Below are 26,802 nucleotides of genomic sequence, written 5' to 3'. Positions count from 1 at the left end.
TTGTTATTTTGATTTATTCATTGACTTCGATATAGGCTTTAGGAAGAGTTTTCTTTCTTTTACAGTATCTAATGGTGCATACAACAATTACGACAACTATTATTATAAATGCAACGACTGTCACTGGTATTATAATTGCAACGACAAGAAGTGCTCGACCAAGTGCTGCACCTTCCCTTTCATCATCTCTACTATCGTGATAACTATAGGTACTTGTGAAATAGAACTTGTCAGATTCACCATCGCCAACATAAACATAACATTGATCTCCTGCTGAACTTTCGATTCTAATAACAATGGTTGTAGAATTTAAACTTATAAATTCATAATAACCACATGCTGATATATAAGTTTGGTTTGTGAAGTTTCCAATTACATATGTTAGCCTTTCATCTATATTACTGAAAACACTTGATATATACGGTACTTCTATAGTTAGATAATATATGAGGTTAATATTTATTAGATCAAAAAAGCATAAAAATTCATTTAATACAAACTTCTTTGAAATTTAACATTTTCATTTATAATCAGATTTGTTTCATTAAATATCAGAACTTGATAGATATCTTCATTCAATGATGTTTGATTGGACATATAACAGCTTATTTGGCGATCTTTGGTGGCGATAGTGGTACATTCAGTATTATTGATTGTTATATTTTTAATTGAAGGGAGTAAATAAATTACATAAATTGATAAATTCAATTCGATTTTGGTGGAACCTGATTGAGTAATTGTGTAAGTTCCATTGTTTATATAGGAAGTTGAAGAGAGTGTTGATAATTCGGAAAAAGTATTGTTATTGTTATTTGTACCATCTATTGCATAGACATTGTTCTTTGCAATAAAAATAAGCAATAGATAAAGTGAAAATATTATTGTAATTATTTGATTTTTCATTTTTAGTATTATATTATTAAAATGTTTGAATTAAAAGTGATATCATTTACATTTAAAAATTTCTCTATTTATAGAATGACTCTTCAAAAAAATGATTGATCAACGTCGAGAGTTCTTCAAATACAGAGAATCTAATTAATTAAATGATGTGTGACCACTCCCCATCAGTTTTTTCAATATTCAGGAAAAAATTTATTTTTAACTTGTGAACACACAAATTTTTATTTTTTTCGGATTTTAATATTTGTTTAATTACATGGAAAAACAGAAGCAAATTAAAAAAATTTGAGTGGTTGACCCCAAATTTTAATTTTTTTCCAACTGTCATTAAATGGAATTAAAAATTTATCAAATCAAATAAAAATATTTTTATAATTTAATTAAAAATTTATTAATAAAATTGTTTTGCAAAATATATCATTTTTTATCGTTTACCAAGTTTGTTGAAGTTGTTTTAAAAGAGTTTATTGAAAATTTTTTGAACTGCACTATTTCTTTTATGTTCAATGATTTTATTAAACATAAAATTTATTTCTTTGCAAATTATTATGAATATTTATAAATGAAAACCATCTGTAATAAAGTTGTCTGAACATTCTGTTTTCCTTTAGATTACATATTATCAAGTGTTAATTCAAAAGTATAATGAAAATTGAATTTTATTTTATTTTCTAATTTCCTATTATTCATATTCAAAAATTGGATGTTGTTTTTAAATAATAATATCCAGATACAAAAAATGAGTTATTTTATCAATATAGATTTCAATCTGAGTTCATCATAACATAGAGTATTTGATTTTATAAATTTCAAAGTAATATAAAGATACATGGAATATAGATTTATTTGTATTATAACAATAATAAAAAAAAAAGATATTTATCTTTATTATTAATAATATTATTATTTTGATTTATTCATTGAGTTCAATATTGTTTTTAGGATGACTTCTCTTTCTTTTACAATATCTAACAGTGAATACAACAATTATTACAACTATTATTATAAATACAACGACCGGCACTATTGTTATAATGATAATGATAGCAAGTGCTCCTCCAAGTGCTGCACCTTCCCTTTCATCATCTCTACTATTGTGATAACTATAGGTACTTGTGAAATAGAACTTATCAGATGCACCATCGCCTACATAAACATAACTTTGATCTCCTGCTGAACTTTCGATTCTAATGACAATGGTTGTAGAATTTAAACTAATAAAGTCATAATCACCACATGCTGATATATAAGTTTGGTTTGTGAAGTTTCCAATTACATATGTTAGCCTTTCATCTATATTACAGAAAACACTTGATATATATGGTACTTCTATAGATATATAATATAGATTAATTATTAGAACATAAAGTTGAAATTTAGTAATAAAAATATAAAGTTGGATACAAACTTCTTTGAAATTTAACATTTTCATTTATAATCAGATTTGTTTCATTAAATATCAGAACTTGATAGATATCTTCATTCAATGATGTTTGATTGGACATATAGCAACTTATTTGGCGATCTTTGGTGGAGATAGTGGTACATTCAGTATTATTGATTGTTATATTTTTAATTGAAGGGAATAAATAAATTAAATAAATTGATAAATTCAATTCGATTTTGGTGGAACCTGATTGAGTAATTGTATAAGTTCCATTGTATATATAGGAAGTTGAAGAGAGTGTTGATAATTCGGAAAAAGTATTGTTATTGTTTTTTGTAGCATCTATTGCATAAACATTGTTCTTTGCAATAAAAATAAGCAATAGATAAAGTGAAAATATTATTGTAATTATTTGATTTCTCTTTTTTTAGATATTATTAAAATGTTTTAATTAAAAGTGATATTATTTACATTAAAAAATTTCTCTATTTATAGAATGACTCTTCAAAAAAATGATTGATCAACGTCGAGAGTTCTTCAAATACAGAGAATCTAATTAATTAAATGATGTGTGACCACTCCCCATCAGTTTTTTCAATATTCAGGAAAAAATTTATTTTTAACTTGTGAACACACAAATTTTTATTTGAATTGCCATCGTTTAGAGAGGTTGGTGTAGAGTTCTTTGGAGGTCTGCCTCTTTTCATTGGGGTGGCATCACTGCTGGATGAGGATTTAGGGATTGGAGCGGTATCATCAGTTGATGTGGATTGACTCTTTGAATTGCCATCATTTAGAGAGGTTGGTGTAGAGTTCTTTAGGTATATAATGTTGCACCATATCCATAGTAATTGATTGTAATAGATAGATCTCAATCTCTGACTGGTTGAGCTTGGTTTTAAGGTCATTGACGTTAGTCTCTGACTGGTTGAGCTTGGTCTGAGGGATCTTATCTATATTATTATTCACAAAAGATATTGAATTGATATTGATATTGATATTGATTTGGTTGTTGTTTTGTTGTGTTGATAATTGAGCTGAACTGATGATAACTTCCTGGCTTCTGCTAATATCGGATAAAGCTATGTTTTATATTGTACCACTGGTGGTATTTTTTTTGAGAATTGGGTCATCTTGTGCTGAGATTGGTTCTACTATTGTTGACGATAATAATAATAATGAATATCATTAGATAATGTTTGTAATATAAATTTATATAAGTTACTTACTGGGTGGTGCTCTAACTATATAGTTATTCGATGAGTGTAATGATGATGATGAAGAGGATAGTGTTGATGATGGTGTAGATGATTGTATATTTGTAATTTGTTGTCTAAATATCTGGTTAAGTAGATCCCAATCACTTTTGCTAGGCTTAACATGTTGTTGTATTTCTGATAGATAGCACATTACTCTTAATAAGATGAGGTCACACAATAGCCTGAGTTTCTTACTAAAAGTACTTCTTGTACAGCGAGGCCAACTAAGTTGGGTTCTGTACAAGAGCTACTAATCGTAGTGAAGCAGCAAGCTAAGTAGCAGAAATGAATTAATTGATCCTTTATTAAAACTTATGCCAAATTAGTCGAAGTTGTTTTAAAGTTATTTATTTAATTCATTAACTTCAATATAGTTTTTTGGAAGACTTTTCTTTCTTTTACAATATCTAACAGTGAATACAACAATTATTACAACTATTGCTATAAATACAATTACTGACACTGTTGAAATAATAGCAACTATAGTAACTACTCTACTTAGTGCAGCACCTTCTCCATCGCCTGCTTTATAATCAGTGTAATAACTATAGGTACTTGTAAAATAGAACTTTTCTGATCCAATAACAGAAACATAACATTGATCTCCCAATAAGCTATGGATTCTAATAACAATTGTTGTAGAATTTAAACTTATAAAGTCATAAATATCACATGCTGATATATAATTATAGTAAGAAGTTTGGTTTGTGAAATTTCCAATAATATAAGTTCGTAGCTCATCTATAATACTGTAAACACTTGATATATATGGTACCTCTATAGATAGAAATGTAAATATTAGAACTTAAATTTGAAATTAAAAAAACATAAATATATTCATTCAGATACAAACTTCTTTGAAATTTAATATTTTCATTTATAATCAGATTTGTTTCATTAAATATCAGAACTTGATAGATATCTTCATTCAATGATGTTTGATTGGACAGATAACAGCTTATTTTGCGATCTTCGGTGGAGATAGTGATACACTCAGTATTATTGATTGTTATATTTTTAATTGATGGGAATAAATAAATTAAATAAATTGATAAATTCAATTCGATTTTGGTGGAACCTACTTGGGTAATTGTGTAAGTTCCATTGATAACATATGAGGTTGAAGAGAGTGTTGATGATTCGGAAAAAGTATTATTGTTATTGATATTTATTTCAAAAGCATATGCATTTTTCTTTGCAATACATATAAGTAATAGATAAAACGAAGATATTATTGTAATTATTATTTTATTTTTGATATCCATTTACTAACAATTATTTTTATTTTTATCCATTTAAATTTTTTTTCTGCCTCAAGAGAATAAATCATTTTAAAATATAACCCCATCCATCAGTTTTCATCGAATTTTTATTTTTAACAAGATTGATTAAAATAAAAATAAAATAAAAATATTATTGTAATAATTCACCAATATGTTCAAACACATAAATTCGTTCAAAATTTTGGGAGAGATTATTGAAATTATTAAATAATTTCAATACAAAGAAATTTAATTTACCAAAGATATAAAGATCAAATTCAAAAATATAACAAAAAAAGATTTTCGGGTGATAGAGAATAATTGTAGATAAAAAGATATGATTTTCTATCCATAGTCTGCCAAAATTTGAGAATCCTCAAATTTCTATCTTTTTTTAAAACTGTGTTGATACTTTCCAAGAATGTTTAAGGTCGTCTCTGTAAAACATTCAAAGATGTCTCCACCTAGGTTTCCTTTACATTGGATTTCTTTATTCTTAATTTCCAATACACTTAAAATAGGCTTGTAATTTATTTTTAAAATTGATTTTTTATTTGATCTTTTAGGAACTCCCTCTCAATAAAAATCTTTTACATCATCAGAATGTAAATTTCTCATAATCTTTTACTTCAGAAGAACTAGCGGGCGGATTGAAAATTCAATAGATTTTTCGAAAAAGAGAACAATTTTAAAATTGAGATCGTTTAAGTTTTGGATTATCACGGAACACACGTGTGGTTGTAAAAGAACTCATGTCTTTAAAGATATTTTTAAAAATGGTAGAATCTAAATTTTAATTTTCATGCTTTTTCTCAAATATTCATAAAAATCAATTTAAAAATTTAAATTGGACCAATGCCTCTACTTCAAAAAACAACTCCTACAACTATAAATCACAATTGTTAACTTTACAAATCATAAATTAAAACTTAAATCAAATCATGAATATTAAAATCAACGTTTTAGCTTTATTCTTTATTGCTCTATGTTTCTTTGGAGTTGTATTATCACAACCATGTCCACATGGATAGTATGTATTATAAAAACATTGTTAAACATGTATGTATGTTTTTTCAGAAACTCATTAATTATTTTATCACTATCAGCCCAAGATGTAATGGTATATGTGAAAACCCATGGATGGGTCCATGTAATGTTGAATACCAATGCCCAGAAGGTTTGGTTCTCTGTAAGGAAACCTTGTCTTGCGTCATGAAGACTCACCCATGTGCAACTGCCTACAAATCATTGATTGAAAACTAAATATGTAAAAAATAACCCAACAATAAACTGTAAACAAGTAGAAAGCACCTTTTTATTTGTTCTGATTATTGTTCATTTGATAAATTAATCTTTTGTGAAAGTAGAAAGTGGAAAGTTGACAAACTTGGTTCCCTAGGCCTCTTAATAATTTTTTTATTTTTTTTTGGTAAATTGTAATTTAAAATAGTTACTTTTAAAGAATTTATTTTGGGAAATTAATATCTGTTATTCATAGATTTAATAAAAAATAACAAAAATATTTATTTATATATTTTGGAAGTTGCAAAATCATTTTTACCAACTTTTAACTTGGTCATAAGTTGATTCACTGAGTTTAGTGTATCTGGCACCAAAATATTGTTCAGTTGTGAATCTGTGGAATGGAGATCCAACCTTGTCAAGACTACGGAGCTTGGTGCATGTTTCAGCCAATTTCACATAGGATGAGTCAGAGATATTCAATGATGTAACAATAGATAGGTTGATAAGTGTATAGATGTTATCAGATGAACACAAAGCAATGATGGAAGCATCGGTAATATCGAAACACGATTCCAATCGGAGTGATTCAAGTGATTTAACGTTCTCTAGCAACTTTCTGAAGCATGTATCGTTGACGTTGACTGGATTCGATATTTCCAATGCTTTGAGTTGAGGGAAAATCAAACCGAGGTTGATGTAGTTGTTGGTTGGTGCGCGTAGTCCACTCATCTTTACCTTGGAAAGAGTTGGATGTGGTTTCGGTTGTGGTGTCAATTGAATGGCATTGGCATCGAACCTGAATGCCTCCAACAGTTGAAGTTTATCTATTACCATAGTGAGATGACCGTCATCGAATTTATAACAACCAAGATCCAACTTTCTGAGGAGTGATAAAGAACTGATGGTTTGTCCAATAAACTCAAAGGTACCGTAGGAATTGATGTTTAGATAGAGATCCTCGATGCTATTACCCCAGACATCCAATCCCTCTTGCATATTCTGCTCGCTGAGAATGGCGTTGTTCAAACCCAATCGCAAACGTTTGAAAGGATATTTCTTGAGGATTGCCAGCTCGTCATAGAACTTGTGACCGTAGTTCTGAATTTGTAGGTCAGTGATATTTGGACACTGTTTCATGAATGGCTCGACAAATGGCTCGCCTTCAGGATGACTGTTAAAATCGGAATGACAACCAAAAGAGGTGATGGACGATGGCAATTGTTTAACATCGACATAGTGAACAGAATATAGTTCCAGATGTTTTAGTTTGTTCATAGATTGGAATACCTCGGGCATTTCATCCATTGGGACCCTCTCGAGAATCAAATTCTCAACAACCGGCGCAATGATTTTGAAGAGCGATTGGAATGATGGAGTCTCAAATTCAATGTCTCTGAGCGATACTTCCTTGAGATTCGGACAGCTGATAATAAGTTCGTCTGGAACAACTGGATTTGGTTGGGTGTAACGCACCGATGACATTTTAAAGGTGGTCAATGTTGGTTTAATACAACGGAACATTCCGAGGAATGCTTCGTCGTCTTGGAGGTAGATATTCGTTATCACCATTGTTGTGAGATTGTTTTGGTATTGTAGCAAGTTGACAAAGTTTGGATTGGTCTTACGGTAAACCAGTAGATCCAACTGGCATTTCAATTTTAACAATGATTCTAAAGCATCGGCATCAGTAAATAAAGATTCCAAATAATCATAAGAAATCGATGATAGTGGATGACTTGTCAAACTACGAACGATAATTGGCTCAAGCGAAGGAACGTGATCGATATATCTCACGAAACTATTAAAGTGTACACTTCCATAGTTTAGCTTGGTTGAAGCAAGCAGTATATCGTCAAAGATTGCTGGGTCATATTTTAAGACACGCTCCATAAATGGACCAAATGTTTTTGCCAAGCTAAAGCTATATTCCGCTGCTTTCTCTGCTGAGGGATGCAATATATCGTGGAGGGCCTCTAGGATACGAGCAACCTCGCAATTCTTCAATGAGATGCTTCTCAGTAGAATAACACAGAGAATCTTATAGCTGCTATGTAGATACTGCTTGACAAGCTGGTGGTCCGCTGGCAATGACTCTAAAATACCGACCAAAATGAAAAGCTGATGTGCGGAAATGGCGAGGTATGAGAGATGTTTGGGTGTGGTGAAATAGGGTGCGTAGAGCGATGCACTTTCATAGAGACTTGGCACGAATAGTTGTGGCTCGAATGCTTTCAATCGTTGGTAGGTGGCGTGTGCCTTGACATGATCGGATCGCATGTTGTGAACAGTGGCAAGTGTAATAATAGGACCTGGCGAGTCATGGTAACCAAGCGATGCAATCAGTGTCTTCTCTGCACGTTTCAACATCAAATGATTGTTTCCGTGTAGATCGTTGGCCGATGAATTCCAGTTGAGCTTAACTTTTTCAACGTCAACCAGTCCGAGAAGATGGTGGAGAGAAGCGTCGGTAGTTGAAGATCTCGAAGCCAACTCCAATTTCTGACGACAACTGTCAAGTAAACTATGCTCCTCAGCAAAAATCTTACTGAAACGAGTGAAATCGGGCTCCTTTGGTTCCTTTCCATAGTAGACTGTGTTGGCATAGATGAACTCCAGTGCCTTCATGTAGAGGGAGATACCTTCGGATCTGGCAATGAGGTTGGAATGCTTGATGATGGGTCTGACCGACTTGACATCGGTGTACAAAACCATTGGGAGAGAATTAACATTGCTGTTGGAGCTGTACTTCTCCAGTATTGTCTTGATACGCGATGACAATTTGATTCCAGTTTTCGCTTGGAATCTGCTCATCACCTCGGTGATGGAGATGGAGTTGGAAAGATCGTACTTCGTGTCGAGCTCATCCGGTGTCAATCCACAGTTACTTCCATACTTGTCGAGTAGCAATGACTTGATTGTTATAGTCCAGAACTCCTTCTCATTGTTGAATCTATTGACATTGAATACATGATTCAAGAAACTGACGATGGTATCGATACACTTCTCTTCGGAACCAATAAAGTGACCACGCAACTTGATACGCAACTCATCTTTGATCTCACCCTTTAGCACACGCACAATCATCTCATTGAGAATATGCTTACGAATTTGTTTCTTGTGGCTATCGATCTGACTACGCAAACGACCAAGATGACGAAGATTGATTCCCAGCTTGTGAACTTCGACGGCAACATCGAAACTTTCTTCATCCTCTGTTCTTGCCTCTAACTCCAATGCCGCCTGTCTTATAACAACATCAAAAAGATGTTTAGTGGCATCGGCAACATCTTGGTTATGTTGTTCCTGATCGGGATCACAACTACTCCATCCAGTGAAAGCATCGGAATTCAACGGCTTCTCCCATGTCCTTAAGAACTCCGGTCTCAACAATCTATAGAATACATCTCTATGTGCAATTGCATTACTATAATAGATAATCAATGGTTAGTTTTAGTTTAGTTTGGTTTGTTTATATTATTAACTTGAACTTACCCTGAATCATCGAAATAAGCTTGGGGTGGAAGTAATCTGGCGAAATCCAATGCGTAGAATTCATTGTTTGCCGATTGGTGAATTTCAAAATCACCAGGTCCGTAGATGAATTTGGGATTGATACCAGAGAGATGACCACTGAGATTCATTCCTTTGGAGACACGCTCCATGATTTCATTGACTTCCGGTACGTCGTCATGTACTGTGTTTCCACCGTCACAACTTCCATAGATGAGAGTTTTTTTGGTGATGGGCAAAAGCGAGATGGCAACGAGACGATATCCATAGTAATCGATGATACACATCAGTGGAACATTGATGCGATCGGCACAATCATGATCCATGATATTCTGGAAGAAGAAAGAGAGACCACGCAGCTCATTGCCGGCCGCTTTCGATGCACCGAAATCCGAAGGCACTTTTCCACCGTATAGCCAACTTCCTCCTATCTTTTGGTCGTAGGCAAACTTGAACAAGATGTTCTGACAGATGTACTTCTCACCGCCAGCAACCCCACCGATATCGATAGGTGGAATCGTTTTACTCTTGACCGGCATGAACATCTCCTTGATAATGATACGTCCATAGGTCTCGGCAGCCTTTACAAAATCCATAGCCATAAAAGTCAACTTTTGGAACTTATCCAATGTTGGTTGCATTCTCAACAGATTTTGGAATTCACGATTCCAATCTCTACCGACATCCTTCACTTCTCTACTTTGAAGTAATGATCTTTCACGTTCTGTTCTATTATCATTCCTATTATTATTATCATAAGCATCATTATCATCATCTGTTGAATCACCAATTGGTTTATCAAACTCCATACTATCATTGGAATAATTACTGCCATTACTATAGTTGATATTGTTGTTGTTGTTGTTGTTGTTACTATTGATATTTGGAGATGATAAGTTGTAGAAGGTAGAATAGGTACTTGCTCCACCGGCAGAGTAGGATGATAGTGGTGTGTAGATTGATCCAGTCGAATGAATTGGTGAGTATGATGAGTAGGTAGATGAATTGTAGGAATTCTCTGTATCGGTGACAACTGTGTAACCAGAGGAATTGATTGGACGATCTGCCCCATCAACATTGGCATAGGCAGAATTAGATGAGTCAGATGATGATATATTCAATCCAGCTACTCCTCTTCTGAATAGATTACGGTTGGACTCTCTTTCACTCTCGCTACCTGACGACATTGGCATTATAGAATAAGCGGAAACCGGTTGATCTTCAGATTCATCAACCTTTTCATCTGAGGCAGACGATGCCTGATATCCTCTTAGATTAGTTTGATATGAATTATTTATAAAAGTGACATTATTTTTAGGTTGTTGTTGTTGTTGTTGAGGTTGTTGTGGTTTCTCTTGTTGTGGTTGTTGTGGTTGCTCTAATGGTACAGGTTGTTGTTGTGGTTGTTGTGGTTGTTGTTGAATTTGCGACTGATTTACATTGTTGTTTTGGTTTAACTTTTTAGGAATTATAATTGGTCTAACGTTGTTGTTGTTATTATTATTATTATTTTGTCTGTTGACATTCTTATCTTTGACCACCCAATATGAAAAGACATTAGCAAACGTCTTATTATGTTGTTGGTCGTCAGACATATTAATTAACTAATATATATATAAATATAATTTATAAATAGAAATTATTATTATAACTATATAATTACTAATTTAAAAATATTATTTAACAAAACAAACTTATTTTTAAACCATTTTGTTTTGGTGATGCATAGGTCAAAAAAGGAATCTTGAAATTTTATTAAAAGGTTTTTATGCCATCCAATTTTCTGTGCGATTCATCCAATCATCGATTTTTTTAAGTATTTTTTGAAAAATCTTGTTATTTTAATGAAAATTGGGATAAGTTACTTTGAATTTTATTTGTGTGTTTTTTAAAGGCACAACAAAACTAATTGGTTAGTAATGATTGTCCAAAAAAAAGAACATATCTGATTTTTATATTATATTTTTTTAAAAAATTATAAATAAAATTTTATTAATTAAAGAAGATGATAAGGACAGAGATACTTCTTTTATGTTTTTAAGTTATGCTATGTCTAAAAAAAAAAAAATAACATACAACAACAAATAAAGAATAAATAGATAAGATAAGATTGATCATTAAATAAAAATATAATAATGAGAATAAAAAAAGATGTGATTGAATTTTTTGTTTTTTAAAAGGTAGGTATCATTATAAACGTTTTATTTTCATCAGCTTCCAACTGATTGGGGAACATTAACGATGCCTAAGCATTGTTAATTATAACCCAAAGTTGGTGTCTATGACATACAAATCGAATTCGCTGGTTAGGAAATAAGAGGGAGCAGGAAGTTTAGTAGATACGGTGGGATGGACCCATGGAGGACTTGACGTAGAGGGTCTTGATGTTTTGCCATCCCTTCTTCAAGAGGGAGATCAAGAAATTGATTGATTGCATAACGTTGGTGGCAATTTCTCTTTCGGAGAGGTTGACGTGACCGACGGCAACGGCCAAACAGAGAACCTTCTTCAATTGGAACTTGACGGTGCACTTGACTTCGTTGATCTTGGTGGCCATATCTTCAGAGTGAGTCAAGAGCGATGGGAACTTACCGACCTTGTTGAGACCTGGACCCAAAAGCTTTGGAACTTGACGCAAGATGGTTTCAGAGGCGAGGAAAGCATCGTACTTCTTGGAGAGCTTCTTGATGGCCTTCTTGTTCTTTGGACCGATCTTCTTCAAGGCTTCGATATCCATGAATTCAGCTCCGATCTTTTGGGCTTCATCACAATGTTGTTGATCACCGAAAACACAGACGTTCATCTTTGGCTTGGTGACGGTGGACAACTTGATTTGACCAGAGAAACGCTTGTCCTTCTTGGTATCGTAGTTCTTCAAGTTAACTTGGAGCTCGACAGTCTCCAAGAATCCTCTCTTGGCTTCCTTTGACTCGTTCAAAAGTTGAGTGATGATTTGTCTGACTTGTTCGCTTTGAATCTTTCTATATTCATTTTACAAAACATAACATTATTTTTGTTAATATCAATTTTCTATTTTGTTTTTACATATCATTTCATTATCATCAAATTTGATCACTAATCAAACAAATCAATTGCAAATTAGTTTTTTTTTTTTTTTTATTCTGTTGCTATTCTTTAATTTTTCTAGCATTGTTATTTTTATTATTTTTTTTTTTTTTTGTAGATTATTCTCTGTCTGTTTCTAAATGTGTCTGATTGCTAATTGAATTGCTTTTGTTTTGTTTGATCGAACGATTATAAAATGATGATACTAAAATGAATAAAGTAGGTGTAGAAATAGATAACTTACGACATCTTGAATAATACCTTGGTGAAACAACAAAAAAAAAAAACTTTTTGTTTTGTAATTAATTTTGTTGTGTGACGAAAAGAAAAATTTTAGAAATTGAAAAAAAATAAGGAATAATGATTTTTTTTTGGTTTTTTCGTAGTTCGTTTTCATTTTTAAAAAAAGTTTTTTAATCACTCGTTTTTTTTGAGTTAAAATTTTTTTTTACTAAAAATTAACTCGCTTGACTGAACAAAAAGGTTTGCATTGAGAACAGATTCATTGTTATTCAAAGCAACTTGTAAGTTTTATCACTCTATATCTAATATCTCTTTATTTATATATTGTTATTTTTTTGATGATGATTTTTACTTAACCCAGCTCATTTTGAACCCAGAATGAAAAAAATGGTTATTTGACCACACCTTCTGACAAAAAAAACTATTTATCTATCTATTTATTTCTACATCAAAGCTTTCTTTATTAAAAATTGATTAAAATTAATTTACTAACAAAAATCATTTTCTTTTTAAATAGATTGCACTTCTATGATTCAGATTGCCTTTGTTACCGAGTTTGAGTTCCTTATGATTTTAAAAAATAAAATAAATATTTTAATTAACTTAATCGAAAAACTAAAATCCAAGTCTCTTTCTTTAAATTCACTTTTTCAAACTTTTTTATTCCCAACAAGTTTAATTGAATGACATTATAACTTAGTATGTTTGGTTTACTGATAGTAAATTTTATTATTTTTACAAGATTAATTTTTTTTGCTTAATTCTTAACGTTCCAATTTTTTTATTTATTCTGAAATGCAACGAAATTTTATAGAATTATTAAATGCTCACCATAAATTTTATTAGTATCGTTTGTTTGTATGATTTTTAAAGTTACACATTATATTGATTAAATAGGTTTGTGAATATTGGGCATAAAGTTATCGTCATACTTTGAATAAATAAATGACAACAACCAAATTAGAAATAGTGCACGGGACCCGACCGCCGTCGAGAGGGAGTTGATGCTTATGCAACGACTTCGAAACAATGGTGGATTCATGATCACAATGTGGTTATGATGAAGCAAAAACAACACCTTACCAACTCATATAGAGAAGGTATCCAACTTTCCGGATGGTCGGATCAGACGTAGCGCAATCTCAAATCACAAACTCGCTTTTGATCTATTATTATAGAAAATTTGGTAGTTTACAAAGATTATCTATAGACCAAAAAACAAAATACTAATAGGTGCAAACTAAAAGTGTTGAAATATAATATTTTTTTATATGACAATTATTAATTAAAGTAGATGGGAAAGGTATATAATCTTAATCTTTTTATTATTGACAATTTCAAGTTTATTTAGTAAATTTGATTTTCTTCACCTTTGGGCTTTCCAGATTAATCTCCAAAGGGAATCCGTTAATCAGCAGAAGCAAATTGATGGTCCTCATCTCTTATTTTGTGGGGGTAATAGTCTAATAATAAAATTGTTAGATTAATTAACTTTATTCCTATTTTTTTTTTTCCAACTAACCTCCAGCCGCCAAGCAGATTCCAATAATTGCTAACAAAGTGTCAATAATAATAACAATTTAGACATTTGACTAGTTTTAGAAAACTTTGAATTAATAATAAGTATGTATGATTAATCACAATGGTTTTGTTCACTGAATTTATAGAAAAAACAAAAAACCAATCCAAGTTCATTATAACAATGGTGTATTCAGGATCACAATGTGGTTTAATAAAGCAACAACACCTTACCAATCGAATAGTCGAATCAGACGTAGCGCAATCTCAAATCAACTCGCTTTTGTTTGTAGATAAAAATAGAATAAAAAAAAAAAGTATTATGCTGTATTTAATAGTTTAAAACTTGAGAAAAGTTTATCTATTCATTTCATGAAAAAATAATAAAAAAAAATTTTTTTTTAACATAACATTTTAATTTTTATTTTTTGAATATTCAAAAAAAGGCGCGAATGTTTTTAAAATTTTAATTGATTGACAAAGTAAGGTCTTAATTATTATAAATTTCTATCTATATTAGAATATCAAGAGAATTTAATAATTAAATTATAGATTAAAAAGATGGATGCAGATGAAATTGATGATTTCGATCTTACTTTAGATGTAGATAAAAAAGATGAAGTAAAGCAACAACAACAGTTTGTTTCAACACTTACACCGGAAGAGCAAAGTCTAAAGAAATACTATGGTTAGTATAGTATTACCAATACAATACAAATTTCAAATGATTAAACTAAACATTTCATTATATATATAAATATATTTATAATTTTAATTTAGATGAGAAATTCCCATGGGATTTGTTATATGAATGGTTATCATTCAATCATTTTGGTGATTCTAGTGATGGACAATCCGAATACTTTGGAAGACGTGAGTTCTCTGTATCGTATACACGACCGGACAAACAAATTGTATTGCGTAATCGATCGTCTCCCGATGTCAATAATATCAAGCTGTTGATCAATGACCTACTCCCGGCGACAACAGTGGTCGGTGCAAGTGGCGAAGTAAAAAGAAAGACAATCGGTGGCAGCGGTAGGCTAGTATACGATAAACTCGATATCGGTCCAGTCTACAACAGTGAACCCATTAAAAAGGATAGCGTTACTAGCTATTCACCGGTGGAGCGTGAGTTGGTGTTTGATATCGATATCAACGACTACGACGAGGTGCGTGCCTGCTGCAAAGGCCAAACGCTCTGCAGCAAGTGCTGGGGACTACTTGCACTGGCGGCCGACTATCTCACCTACCAGATCAACGAGTGTTTCGGATTCGAGCAGTTCCTCTATGTCTTTAGTGGTGGTCGTGGTCTTCACATTTGGATCTCTGACAAGTCAGCGGTAACACTCACCTACGAAATGCGTAAATCACTCGTTTCATTCCTAAGAATGGATCATTCATCCGATTATTTACATCCACAAATAGAGTATGTTATTGTTATTGTTTGTTATTTATATTTAAAATTGGTTATTAACAACAACAATGTTTTATTTGTATCTATCTATCTATCTATCTATCTACTAGTGAATGTTTTAATAGATTTTTCTTAAAGTATTTCGAAGAGCATATGATTGAAGATCAGTTGTTGTTGAGTGACGAGAAGCAGTTGAAACAGTTTTTAGAGCAATTCCCAGAGAGTTATGGAAAGAAAAAGATTAATATTAGAGAGAGTGTAGAGCGTGTTCTAGAGGAGAACAGCGAGGTTTCATCCGATGTCGAAAAGTGGATGGCTATCAAGGCATCGTTGGCCACTCTCAAGGAGAATATCGATTTGCAAGAGATCATCTTCCGTGTCGTCATGTATTATACTCATCCACGTATAGATGAACCGGTAACCATTGGATTTAACCATCTTTTGAAATCACCATTTTGTATACATCCAAGAACCAGTAAGTAATAATAATTTTAGGATAGATCTTTAATAATAATATTGGTAGATTAGCAATCACTAACATTATTAATATAATATCCATTTACTATTTACTATTTTAATAGAGAAACTATGTGTTCCAATTGAATTATCAGAGATTCACAAGTTTGATCCAAACAATGTTCCAACTTTAAATTCAATTTTAAATATTAATCAAGATAACAACAACAACAACAATAATAGTAATCAAATGGATATAGATGATGAAAGTAACAACAAGAAGAAAAAGAAAAGTAAAAATCAAGATAACAATACCAATGATTTCCAAAGATACCGTAAACAATTTAGTTTATATGTAAACTCACTGAAATCATCATCCATTGGTAGTGATCAACCAATGGATTTTTAATAATAATAATAATCATATAATAATAAGTTAACAAACTAAATAAAATGAGATTTGATTAATTTAAAATAATAATTTTTATTGAATCTTTATTACATATTTAATATATAGTTAAGATAATATAATAGAGGGAATAGTTATTGCTGATTAGAGTTTCATCAACACTTTGACCATTCTTGGTATATCCAAATCTGTAGGAAACAATAATCTATTTCCTTCTTATTATAATTATCATAGAATGGGTTTTATTTGAAGTGGTAAGAGTATTTCGTAACTGGAAAATGCAAATATAGAATTCTATGATCTTTGGTGGTGCCCAGACAGCGCTGATACATTTAGGAATGAGAGATTTGAAGAGAACGCTTGTACTGATTTTTAACTCCATAAATAGGGTACTCTTTTTTGAAGATCTGATAGAAATACTAAATAGGAATCGATTAGGTCGATAGTCTAATCTTTATCCAGAAAGGCTGTCACCCTAAATAATCAGCAATAACTATTCCACCTATTTAAATCCTGTTGACTCTCTATCTACTTTGTGATAAAGAATAAAAAAAAATAATGAAAATAAAATCAATTGATGATTATGATCGATAGTTTATCATAGAAATGTCATACAAAAATTCATTCATTTTCAGTCAAAGAGATTGAAACAAAGAGTTATTGGAATTATTACTTTTTTTTTTTTTTTTTTTTTTAAAGAATTAATCTTAAATCAAATAAAATTAAAGATTGAGTTGGACTGATCAGTTGTTGTTACAACATTACTTACAAACATGACCATAATCATGTTTTGTATCTCAATCGTTTTTTTTTTCGTGAATTTATTTGTTTGTCGTTTTTTTGAAAAAAGTTTTCATTTTTTTTAATTTTATTTTTTTTTTAACAAAAACATTTTTTTTGTTGGAAACGAAATCGAATTTGATGTGGATTAAGCTAATTGTTTTTATATTTAGTCGACTCTCCTTATCTTTCTCCTTATCAATCTAACTACTACCATTTTTATTTTGATATTTTAATTAATTAAAGATTATTGTCTTGTTGGTTGTCATGACTTTATTTTTATTTTAATTAAAAACCATATTCAAAACGATATAATAATAATAATATATTATAATAATAATAATAATAGAGATTTTAAAATAGAATAGAATAGTTAGAATAGTTAGAATATTAGATATAGATCTGATTTGTTTTTACTATATCATTTAGGATTTAAAAGTTAACTTTTTTTGAAGAAAGAAAGAAAAGAAGAAAGAAAAGAAAAAAAAAAGATGAGTAGTAAATCAACAACACAATTGGATCGTCAGTTGTCAAAGATCAATGAGCGTGCTCATCGTGTAGATACCAATAAATATAGAGATTCATTGTTGTTCGATGCGAAAGAGGCAGCAGCGATCGACTACGAGGCGGTGTTGGTCATCGGACAGGAAGGATTGCGCGAGTTGATTCGACTCGATCAGCGATTCAAAGAGTTTGAATCGAATCTCTTTGCACCATCGTCTCGCTCACACAATCGTATGCAGATCACCGCCGAGGAGTCTGACCAGCTCGACACTGACATTCATCGGTTCCTCCGACTGTCCTCCGGTTACTTCCTCCTCAATCCAGCACAGAAAGCATTGGAATGGCTGATTCGTCGTTACAGAATCAACGAATTCAATATCGATTCTCTAATGATCTCTGTCATTCCATATCATCAATCGAATACATTTGCCAAATTAGTATCAATCTTAAGATTTTCGTAAGTAGCAAATTAGTTTTTTTTTTTTTTTGCCAAAACACACACATTTAATTAACTTTTTAATTCTTCTTATTTCTTATTTCTTCTTCTTTCCACCCTTTTAAAAGACGTGACGGAAAATGGAGTTTCTTATCAGAGACTAAAAAAAATAAAGTATCAATTACAAGAGATTTCTTTGTAAAGTTGATGAAAAAGAATGGATTTTTTTCAGAGTTAATCTGTAATGCCATCATCGAGTATGAGAACAACGCAACACTTTCAAAGACAATGGTCAGTTTCTTCACTGCCTTGTTGATCGACCTCGTTTCATCGTCCAACTCTGTTCCAGAGCATTTCAACCGTGTCGCCTTGCCATGTTTAAATTATTGTTTAAAGAGTAGTAATATTGAATTACAAGTAAGTTATTTCGTTGTATTTAAACACACAACATTCACCGAAAACAACCAAACATTTATTAACCTTCATCACAACAATCATCATCATCATTTATAGCTTGGAGCATTTATGATTTTAAGTAATATAGCATCAAAGGTTCAATTTTCGAATGAAGCAATCGAGTTGTTGATTCGTTCCACCTTGAAGAATTGTCAGGGTAGTTTGATGGCATCGTTCACCTTCCTGTTGGTGCTTTTCCAAAAGCAAAAGATTGAGAGTCAACTCTCGGTCACCACTCTGGAGATGCTCGTAGATACACCGGCACTCGGTGATATCCTCTTGGAGCTACACCAACAGAATCGTTCACTCGACCAATTCATGGCGGTCACTCTCAAGTACCTGCTCGACACCTACTCGGAAAAGGCAGAGTCATTCGACTTGCTACTGTTGTACGTCACCGAGTTGCCATCGACCCAGATGCAACGTACCACCATCGTCAGTACTCTACTCAAGCAGTATCTAGTTCTCAATAGCAATACCAGTTCCAACGGTGCTGCTAGTAGCACTTCTGCTGCTGCTGCTGCTTCTTCTGCCGCTGCAGATTCCTCCAAAGAACAAGTCTTGGATCTCGACTTGATGCGCAAGTTAATCCGTGCCGTCGATCCAGCACTCGTGCAGACCGTCATCAACGCCTGTACCGAAGGTGACCAGGCGCGTCTAACCGAGTTCCAATCGTTGATTTTCGCACAAAAGTTCCTCTCCAAGTCAAAGGCCAACGAGCTCTTCTTGCGTCTGGTTAGTCCAGCTGTTCAGTCGCGTCTTGAAGGTGTGCGCCAACTCGAGTCACTGCAGTCGAGCGGCACCAACATCGACTGGCGTTCATTCAGCGACAGTGTTTGCGCACTGCTAGTCGACTCTGACCACACAGTAGTCCAACAAACCTGGTCACTTACAAATCTCAACAACATAGTACAATTGGATCAACTCATTGAGTCGATGCAACGTTGCATAGCCACACCTTCACTCTCACAACCAATCAAACAACAAATAGTAGAAAGAATGTCAATTGAATTTTTAAAACAACAACAACAATCACAACAAGAAGATGATAAAGAAGAAGAACAACCACAAAAACAAAAACAATCACAACAAGAACAACAATTATTTAGTACACTTTCACAATTCTTTTTAATTTTACAACCTGATAATGGATCACATAAATGGATCGTTGAATATCTCTCCAATAAGAAACACCATTCAATGTTCAAGGGTTTGAAATCGGATTTCCACAACATCGACATCGTAAGCACTCTTGGAGAGAATCTCTTGAAGAACACCGAACTTCTCCACTCACTCATCGAAAAAGCATTCACCAACATCGACGACTACTCACTTCTTCCAAACGATAAAATTTTATTACTTTTAATTTCATCTTATACACTACCAAAACTGAAAAATGGTAAGTTATAACTTAAATGTTATATATCAATATTAATCAATTCAATACTAATTTATTTCTTGATATACATATATATAACTATAGCTTCAGATAGAATCAAATTATCAAATATTATTTTACAATTTTCAATCAACTTTTTATCTTTAAACAATATAAAATCAGCGATAAGATCTATTTTTACTTTGGATAGTCTCTGTCAGTCGATAGAGAGTGACTACCATTCTTTGGTGGTACCAGCTCTTACTTTGGCCTTGACTTTTGATTCGCTTATGGTTCCAATCAAAGACGATGCCATTCTTCTCGAACAGATCAAAGCTTTCGAACAACAAGATAGGAGCACTGATGGTGCGCACGAGCCAATGTATTTGGAGTTGCTCCAACAGCTGTTCATTGCCTCGATCACCATGACTTCGACCAACGCCAATCTCTCGACACTCTTGATTCAAAACTTTATCGGTAAGATGTTGAATAAGAACGAACAGCTCCTGAAGTACTTGTCGTTCATGTGGAGCAGTCCAGTGCAACCCGACCACATCCGCTTGGCCGCTCTCTCCATTTGTCACTCCTTTATGAACTCCAAGTGTTTCTTTGAGTTGGCACAGATCCAGTGTCTACTTCCCTCGCTACTTCTCGGTCTCCTTTCAGAGTCAACTGAAATTCGTTCCGTTGTCTGTCAGTGTATTGCATCCATAGATGCATCTCTCACCAAGTTAAATTCATCTCAAGAAGAGGAAGATGAAGAAGAAGATAAAGTCAACAACAACAATAGCAGCAGCAGTTCAAGTTCATTCGAAAATTATTTAACTAATGAAGTATCTCAATTGGAACCAGAACAATATATTACATTGGTTCATTTAATCTCTGACTACAGCTCAGAGTTTACCATGAGTGGAACATTCTTCAAGTCGTTTGTCGGATCGGTTTTGATGTCGCGTACTACCAAGACATTCAGCTCCAAAGAAAGAGAACAGATTGGATCGTACTTGGTGTCTTCTGCCATGGCTTTGGACACTCCAACTCAACGTTCCGCCTTGTTGGCCGCACTCTCAGAGATTCGTGAGCCATACGTCTTCAACATCTGTAACCGTTACATGGAGGAGTTGCTCGAGAAATGTCAAAAGTCGACTGTCTCCATCGAAGAGACAATCGTCCTAGACGTTCTCATTGAACAGCTAGTTCAACTACCAGTGTTGAACAGCAAGAAAGGACACTTGCCAATGTTGATCAAATCACTCGATATCAATACCGTCGTCCAGTTGAGCGCCACCCAAAACTACAGTGTCATTCAATCGATCGAGAAGCGTCTAACACACTCGCTACTCGTTGGGTTGGCCTACAAAGACCAAACTACACTCCTCGAGAAGCTACTTGACCTCCTCCAATCCGATGAAGTCGCCATTCGTGACTCTACACTCTTGTGTCTTGGCGAGTTGCTCGTCGACGCCAACTCTATCCTCTCGGTGCTCTCTGTAAAGTCAAAGAACGAAAAAGTGTTGCCAACCATCACCCGTTTGAATTCACTCATGGATATCATCAAGAACAACGCCGGAAAGATCAAGGATGTACTTATTTTGCTCGGTTCCATGTTCTCCACTTTGAAGCTGTTGCTCGCCAACAGCAGCGAGAATGAATACTCCAAGCAGTTGACACTGCTCGCCATCACCAATGTCATTGATAATCTTAATATCGATGCCAGTGGAAGAGACACTGACTTTGTTTCTTTCGATGTTGTCACCGTGCTCAACGCCATCTCCAAGTCGGACGACGCCCAGACTTGCAACTACGGACTGTTGCTCATCGCCAAGATTGCCAAACTCGCGCCATCCAGAGTGATTGACAACTTTGAACAGATCATAGAGATGATAAAGATCACAGTTTCAAGAGACGACAACCAGACATTCTCTGTTCTCAAGAGATTCCTTGCCGATACATTGCCAGTGTTGTTGGAAGCCGGTGGAATCACCCTCACCGCCGTCTTTAGAATGTTCATCAAAGCATTCGACGATATTCCCAAACAGAACCGTGTTGAACTCTTCTCAATGATGATTCAATCGATTAACTATTCCAAGTTGGCCGTATTCCTCACCCTTACCATGGAGAAGCGTATCGACTTGCTCAGAAAAGAGACACTGTTGGCATCGTCCAATGAAAATGGAATGGATCTATCCGACGAAAAATCCAACGGAAAACAATCAGAGTCAGCAGTATTTAATGAATTTGTTACCGCTGTTGCTAATAAGGTGCCAGCCGTGCCAATGTCTTTGGCTCTGTCGATCTTGTCGCAGGCAGTCAACACCATCGCCTTGGAGAGTGCAACAGTCGATCAAGACCAAGAGTTTGCCAATGACCAACTCGAAGAGATCGTCAAACTCTTTGAGAGCAGCGCTGCCAAAGACAACCGTTTGATCCAAGCCAACATCCTCGATTTCATCGATGAGCGTTTGTCCGCCACCACCTATCTCGAAGATCTTTCATTCCGTGTCAACCCAGAGCAACGTCAACAAATCGAACAATTCTATCTCGATGCTTTCTCATCGTTGTTGGTCTTGCTCAGAGGTATCACCGAGAGTTTGGAATCACTCAAATCCGACCCAGCCGCCAAGAAGGGCAGAGAGAAATACTTGAAGAAATTGTTGTCCTCTGTCAACCGTTGCATGGATCGTTACAACCAATTGCTATCGATCGACGGTTTCGTCATTTCCGTCTCCAAGTTGTTGCACCATGCCGATCCACAGGTTCGTCGTCGTTCTCTCGTCATCTTCAATGAGAAGATCACAGCACTCAAGAGCAAACTCACCAACGAGCAAATCCTCAAGTTCCTCTCACTACTCAGCGATTTCGCCAAGATTATCGAATCGTCGAATGAGAACGACACCAACAAGCAGACTGCACTTCTCAGCTTTGAGATTCTTGCACGTAACTTTGCCATCAAACACAGCAGCGTCTTCTTGAGACAGATGCCAACCATTATCAACGCAATGGGTTCCGGCAGTTACATGGTAGTTTCCAGCTCGCTCATTTGCATTGCCACTCTCTGCTCTGAGCTACAAGCCAAGACCGTTCCACACATTCCACAGTTCTTCCCTGTGCTCCTCAACACTTTGACAGGCAGCTACAAGTCGACCGAGGAATCGGAATCACGTTCACTTCTCCAGTTGTCGTGTATCTCATCGTTGGAGATGATGTTGAAGAAGATCCCCAAGTTCTTGTCGCCTTACCTCCCACAGATGTTGAACGCACTGTTGCATCCACGTCTGACATCGACTTCATCCAAGGTATTCACACAGGTCAAGAAGATCTTGACACTTCTCACCAAGAACATTGAATTCCGTCTGCTCCTGCCTGCCATGACCTCGGCCTACGAGTTTGCAGTACTCTCTGAAAACGACCAGTCACTGATCTGCCTGTTTGACTTTATCGGTGACATCAGCAACAATCTCATTCCAAAGGATGTGGCACTCTATCACAAGGCAATCTTTAAGTTCTTCCTCCAATGTTTTGATTTCCGTCGTAAATACAGCAGCAAAGTCAAGAATATCGATGAAGTTGAAGATCATATCATCAGTTCTTTCATAATCTTGATTATGAAACTCAATGAAGTTCTCTTTAAACCGTTGTTCTTGAAGATCTCTGACTGGGCAATTCAACCACAACAACAGCAACAACAAAACAAGAAGAAAAAGACTGGCCAAAACGGACAGGTCGCCGGCGAAGCACAACCGGAGCTCGACATTAACAACACACTGTTTTTCTATAAGCTCGTCAACTCACTCGCCACCAACCTCAAGTCTATTTTCGTGCCATACCTATCATACTTTTTGGACAATGCAATTCACCACCTCGAAACACTGGTTGTGAGCACTCCACACTCCCAACAACTTGACGACGGCATTGTCATCACCAACGGAAAGAGAAAGAAGTCACAAATGAACGGTGGATCATCGAATAACTCATCATCCACCAACAGCAACAATAATAATAGTGTAACATTGGTACAAGAAGATCTCTTGTGCAACATCATTTCATCGATTCAAAAGTGTCTGTCATTCGACAAGGACGGATTTTTAGATAAACAAAAGTTTGAAAAACTCTTGCCGGCGTTGGTCAATCAATTGGAGAACCAAATGGGCAACGAAGAAAGCTACAAGAATAGAGTGGATCGTTATTTGGTGCCTTGCATCACCCAGCTCGCCATTACAATTAACCAAGAGATGCTCTGGAAGCCAATGAATCATGCTGTGCTCATGAAGACAAGAAATCCATATGCCAACGTCAAATTGTCTGCGATCGCAGTCATCCAGTCACTTTACAAGCGTCTTGGAGAGAGACTACTGATTCTTCTACCGGAATCATTCCAATTCATTTCGGAACTCCTAGAAGACTCTGCGCCAGAGGTAGAAAAGGCATGCCAAGATTTAGTAAAGACTATAGAAGCTCATCTAGGTACAGAGGAATCAATATCTTCATACCTATAAAAACAAATCAATCAATATATATAAATAAAATAAAAATAAAAAATTATAATTCTAAATAATCTTTGGTTGCATTTGAAATCAATTTGATACTGATCATAATTTATATCCCAATAGTGATTGGTATAATCATTCGTTCATTCCATAAAAGTTAAAATAGTAATTTGAAGTAATGTCATTCTTAAGTGAGCTATTTCACTTCGCTATCAAATAGATCATTTCAAATACAATGCTTTCCATTATTATCTGCACTAGTACAATAAACAATAAAATATAGATTTCAAAAAACTTAATGAACAAATCGTTATTATATTGTATCAACAAAGACTTGTTATTTTAAAAATTAACTGCATTATTAAAAAAATAATAAAATATTAAGATTTATGTTATTTTTGGAAATTTTTGATCTACTTGCAAATCTCATTTTTTTCTTTGTTTTTTGATTAACAAATACTTTAAATATCGACGAATGTGATTAATTCAGTTCATTAAAAATTAATATCAAAAATGACTAAAACTAAAAGAAATTTCAAACCACATAATAAAAAGACAAAAGTTCCTCAAGCACCAGCAACTAGCTCAACAAATTCAAAGGATGATAGTAGTTTACCAGAGGTAGAAGTCAATCCTTCGTTCGTTTTAGATGGATCGATTTTAGAAGGTGGAGGTCAGATTCTCAGAAACTCAATTGCTCTATCATCGCTATTGAGCAAACCAGTGAGAATCGAAAAGATCAGATACAACCGTGATCAACCCGGACTGAAAGCACAACACAAAGCCGGTGTCGATTTGGTGTCACGTATGTTCAAAGCACACACCGATGGCGTCAAACAAGGTTCAACAGTGCTCTACTATCACCCGAGAATCTCAACCACCAATATCAAAGACCAGTCGATCGAGGCTGACACTGGCACCGCTGGAAGTATCACATTACTCATTCAGATTGCATTGCCATGTTTGCTATTCACACCGAAATCAACAAAGCTTGATCTTGGCGGTGGAACCAACGTTGACTTTTCACCGGCTGCCGACTACCTAATGAATGTATTCTTCCCAATAGCCAAACAATTTGGTATCAATTCAAATATGGAAGTTTTAAAAAGGTAACAAACAATAACAATAGCAATAACAATTCCCTTTTCTAACTGATTAGGATTAAACTAATTTATTTCTTTTTTTTTTGTTAATAAAGAGGATACTATCCAAGAGGAGGTGGAAAAGTATCGTTGATTACTCAACCAATTAAAGGTACACTCAATCCCATTTCCATTCTGAAAAAAGGAAACCTTGTAAAGTTCACAATTAGAGTATTTTTTACCTCAACAAGAATTTCAGCAGAGGTTGGCGATCGAATGTTGAATGCAGCAAGAAAAATGATAAAGAAAGATTATAAAAAAGTTGAAATCGTCGAGGAGTTGGTTGATACTGCTAAATATACATTTGGTGATGGTTGTTGTATTTTGTAAGTAATATGTTATTTATTGCTGATCATAATGTCACTAATAACTTTTAAAAAAAAACACTATAGTATTACTGCAGAAACAGATACAGGATGTTTGTATGGTGGCTCTGCAAATGGAGCTATAGGTGTACCTGCTGAAAAGGTAGGAGAGGATGCAGCCACTTCAATATTAAATGATTTACTACATGGCGGATGTATGGATGAGTATTTACAAGATCAATTGATTATCTTTATGGCTTTAGCAAAAGGTACCAGTCAGATCAAAACCGGACCAATCTCACTTCACACAGAAACTTCTATTCATTTCACATCTCTACTGACAGGAGTAAGTATAATATAATCAACTGATCTATCATCTAAATCTCTAACAAACCAACAATAAATGAATTAAACTATTATAGGCAAAATTCCAAGTTAAACCAGCAGAAGATAAACAAAGAGGTGAAGATACATTTATTATTACTTGTGAAGGTGTTGGATTTGAAAATAAATCATCTGAAACAAAGAGTGATGAGGAAATTACAGAACAAAATGGAAATGATGATAATACTTCAACAACAACAACTACAACAACATCTTCATCATCGTAGAAATAATAATAAAATTGTAATACAATTA

General features: G+C 34.1%; 9 protein-coding genes across 9 annotated transcripts; 5 read left to right on the top strand and 4 right to left on the bottom strand.

The window, feature by feature from the left end:
• Positions 1-13: 13 nt before the first annotated feature.
• On the bottom strand, positions 14-903 carry PPL_05507 (uncharacterized protein; the record flags this gene model as incomplete). The annotated part of the gene is made up of 2 exons (XM_020576386.1): positions 14-393; positions 501-903. The coding sequence occupies 2 exons, from the start codon at positions 901-903 to the stop codon at positions 14-16; spliced, it is 783 nt and encodes a 260-aa protein (XP_020433635.1).
• Positions 904-1,816: 913 nt separating this feature from the next.
• PPL_05506 (uncharacterized protein) lies at positions 1,817-5,429 on the bottom strand (the record flags this gene model as incomplete). The annotated part of the gene is made up of 8 exons (XM_020576385.1): positions 1,817-2,232; positions 2,312-2,709; positions 2,927-3,238; positions 3,516-3,664; positions 3,745-3,849; positions 3,914-4,324; positions 4,632-4,742; positions 5,406-5,429. 8 exons carry the CDS (start codon positions 5,427-5,429, stop codon positions 1,817-1,819), a joined length of 1,926 nt encoding a protein of 641 aa, XP_020433634.1.
• A 323-nt stretch (positions 5,430-5,752) lies between these two features.
• Positions 5,753-6,074, top strand: PPL_05505 (uncharacterized protein; the record flags this gene model as incomplete). The annotated part of the gene is made up of 2 exons (XM_020576384.1): positions 5,753-5,841; positions 5,918-6,074. 2 exons carry the CDS (start codon positions 5,753-5,755, stop codon positions 6,072-6,074), a joined length of 246 nt encoding a protein of 81 aa, XP_020433633.1.
• Positions 6,075-6,139: 65 nt separating this feature from the next.
• On the bottom strand, positions 6,140-11,161 carry PPL_05504 (uncharacterized protein; the record flags this gene model as incomplete). Its single annotated transcript, XM_020576383.1, has 3 exons — positions 6,140-6,212; positions 6,373-9,480; positions 9,549-11,161. The coding sequence occupies 3 exons, from the start codon at positions 11,159-11,161 to the stop codon at positions 6,140-6,142; spliced, it is 4,794 nt and encodes a 1,597-aa protein (XP_020433632.1).
• A 447-nt stretch (positions 11,162-11,608) lies between these two features.
• Positions 11,609-13,241, bottom strand: rpl10a (S60 ribosomal protein L10a; the record flags this gene model as incomplete). The annotated part of the gene is made up of 3 exons (XM_020576382.1): positions 11,609-11,619; positions 11,910-12,547; positions 13,228-13,241. 3 exons carry the CDS (start codon positions 13,239-13,241, stop codon positions 11,609-11,611), a joined length of 663 nt encoding a protein of 220 aa, XP_020433631.1.
• Positions 13,242-14,597: 1,356 nt separating this feature from the next.
• PPL_05502 (DNA polymerase alpha primase subunit) lies at positions 14,598-17,380 on the top strand (the record flags this gene model as incomplete). The annotated part of the gene is made up of 6 exons (XM_020576381.1): positions 14,598-14,678; positions 14,946-15,081; positions 15,174-15,822; positions 15,936-16,285; positions 16,392-16,621; positions 17,375-17,380. 6 exons carry the CDS (start codon positions 14,598-14,600, stop codon positions 17,378-17,380), a joined length of 1,452 nt encoding a protein of 483 aa, XP_020433630.1.
• A 566-nt stretch (positions 17,381-17,946) lies between these two features.
• PPL_05501 (U3 snoRNP protein) lies at positions 17,947-23,575 on the top strand (the record flags this gene model as incomplete). Its single annotated transcript, XM_020576380.1, has 7 exons — positions 17,947-18,416; positions 18,524-18,812; positions 18,909-20,250; positions 20,335-20,706; positions 20,977-21,812; positions 22,101-23,412; positions 23,538-23,575. The coding sequence occupies 7 exons, from the start codon at positions 17,947-17,949 to the stop codon at positions 23,573-23,575; spliced, it is 4,659 nt and encodes a 1,552-aa protein (XP_020433629.1).
• Positions 23,576-24,176: 601 nt separating this feature from the next.
• Positions 24,177-24,725, top strand: PPL_05500 (U3 snoRNP protein; the record flags this gene model as incomplete). The annotated part of the gene is made up of 1 exon (XM_020576379.1): positions 24,177-24,725. One exon carries the CDS (start codon positions 24,177-24,179, stop codon positions 24,723-24,725), a length of 549 nt encoding a protein of 182 aa, XP_020433628.1.
• Positions 24,726-25,229: 504 nt separating this feature from the next.
• rtc1 (RNA 3'-terminal phosphate cyclase) lies at positions 25,230-26,774 on the top strand (the record flags this gene model as incomplete). Its single annotated transcript, XM_020576378.1, has 4 exons — positions 25,230-25,825; positions 25,915-26,184; positions 26,251-26,509; positions 26,586-26,774. 4 exons carry the CDS (start codon positions 25,230-25,232, stop codon positions 26,772-26,774), a joined length of 1,314 nt encoding a protein of 437 aa, XP_020433627.1.
• Positions 26,775-26,802: the final 28 nt, after the last annotated feature.

Source organism: Heterostelium album, assembly GCF_000004825.1.
Source record: "Heterostelium album PN500 unplaced genomic scaffold PPL_contig12, whole genome shotgun sequence".
Lineage (NCBI taxonomy): Eukaryota > Evosea > Eumycetozoa > Acytosteliales > Acytosteliaceae > Heterostelium > Heterostelium album.
This window is presented reverse-complemented; position numbering and strand designations above follow the sequence as displayed.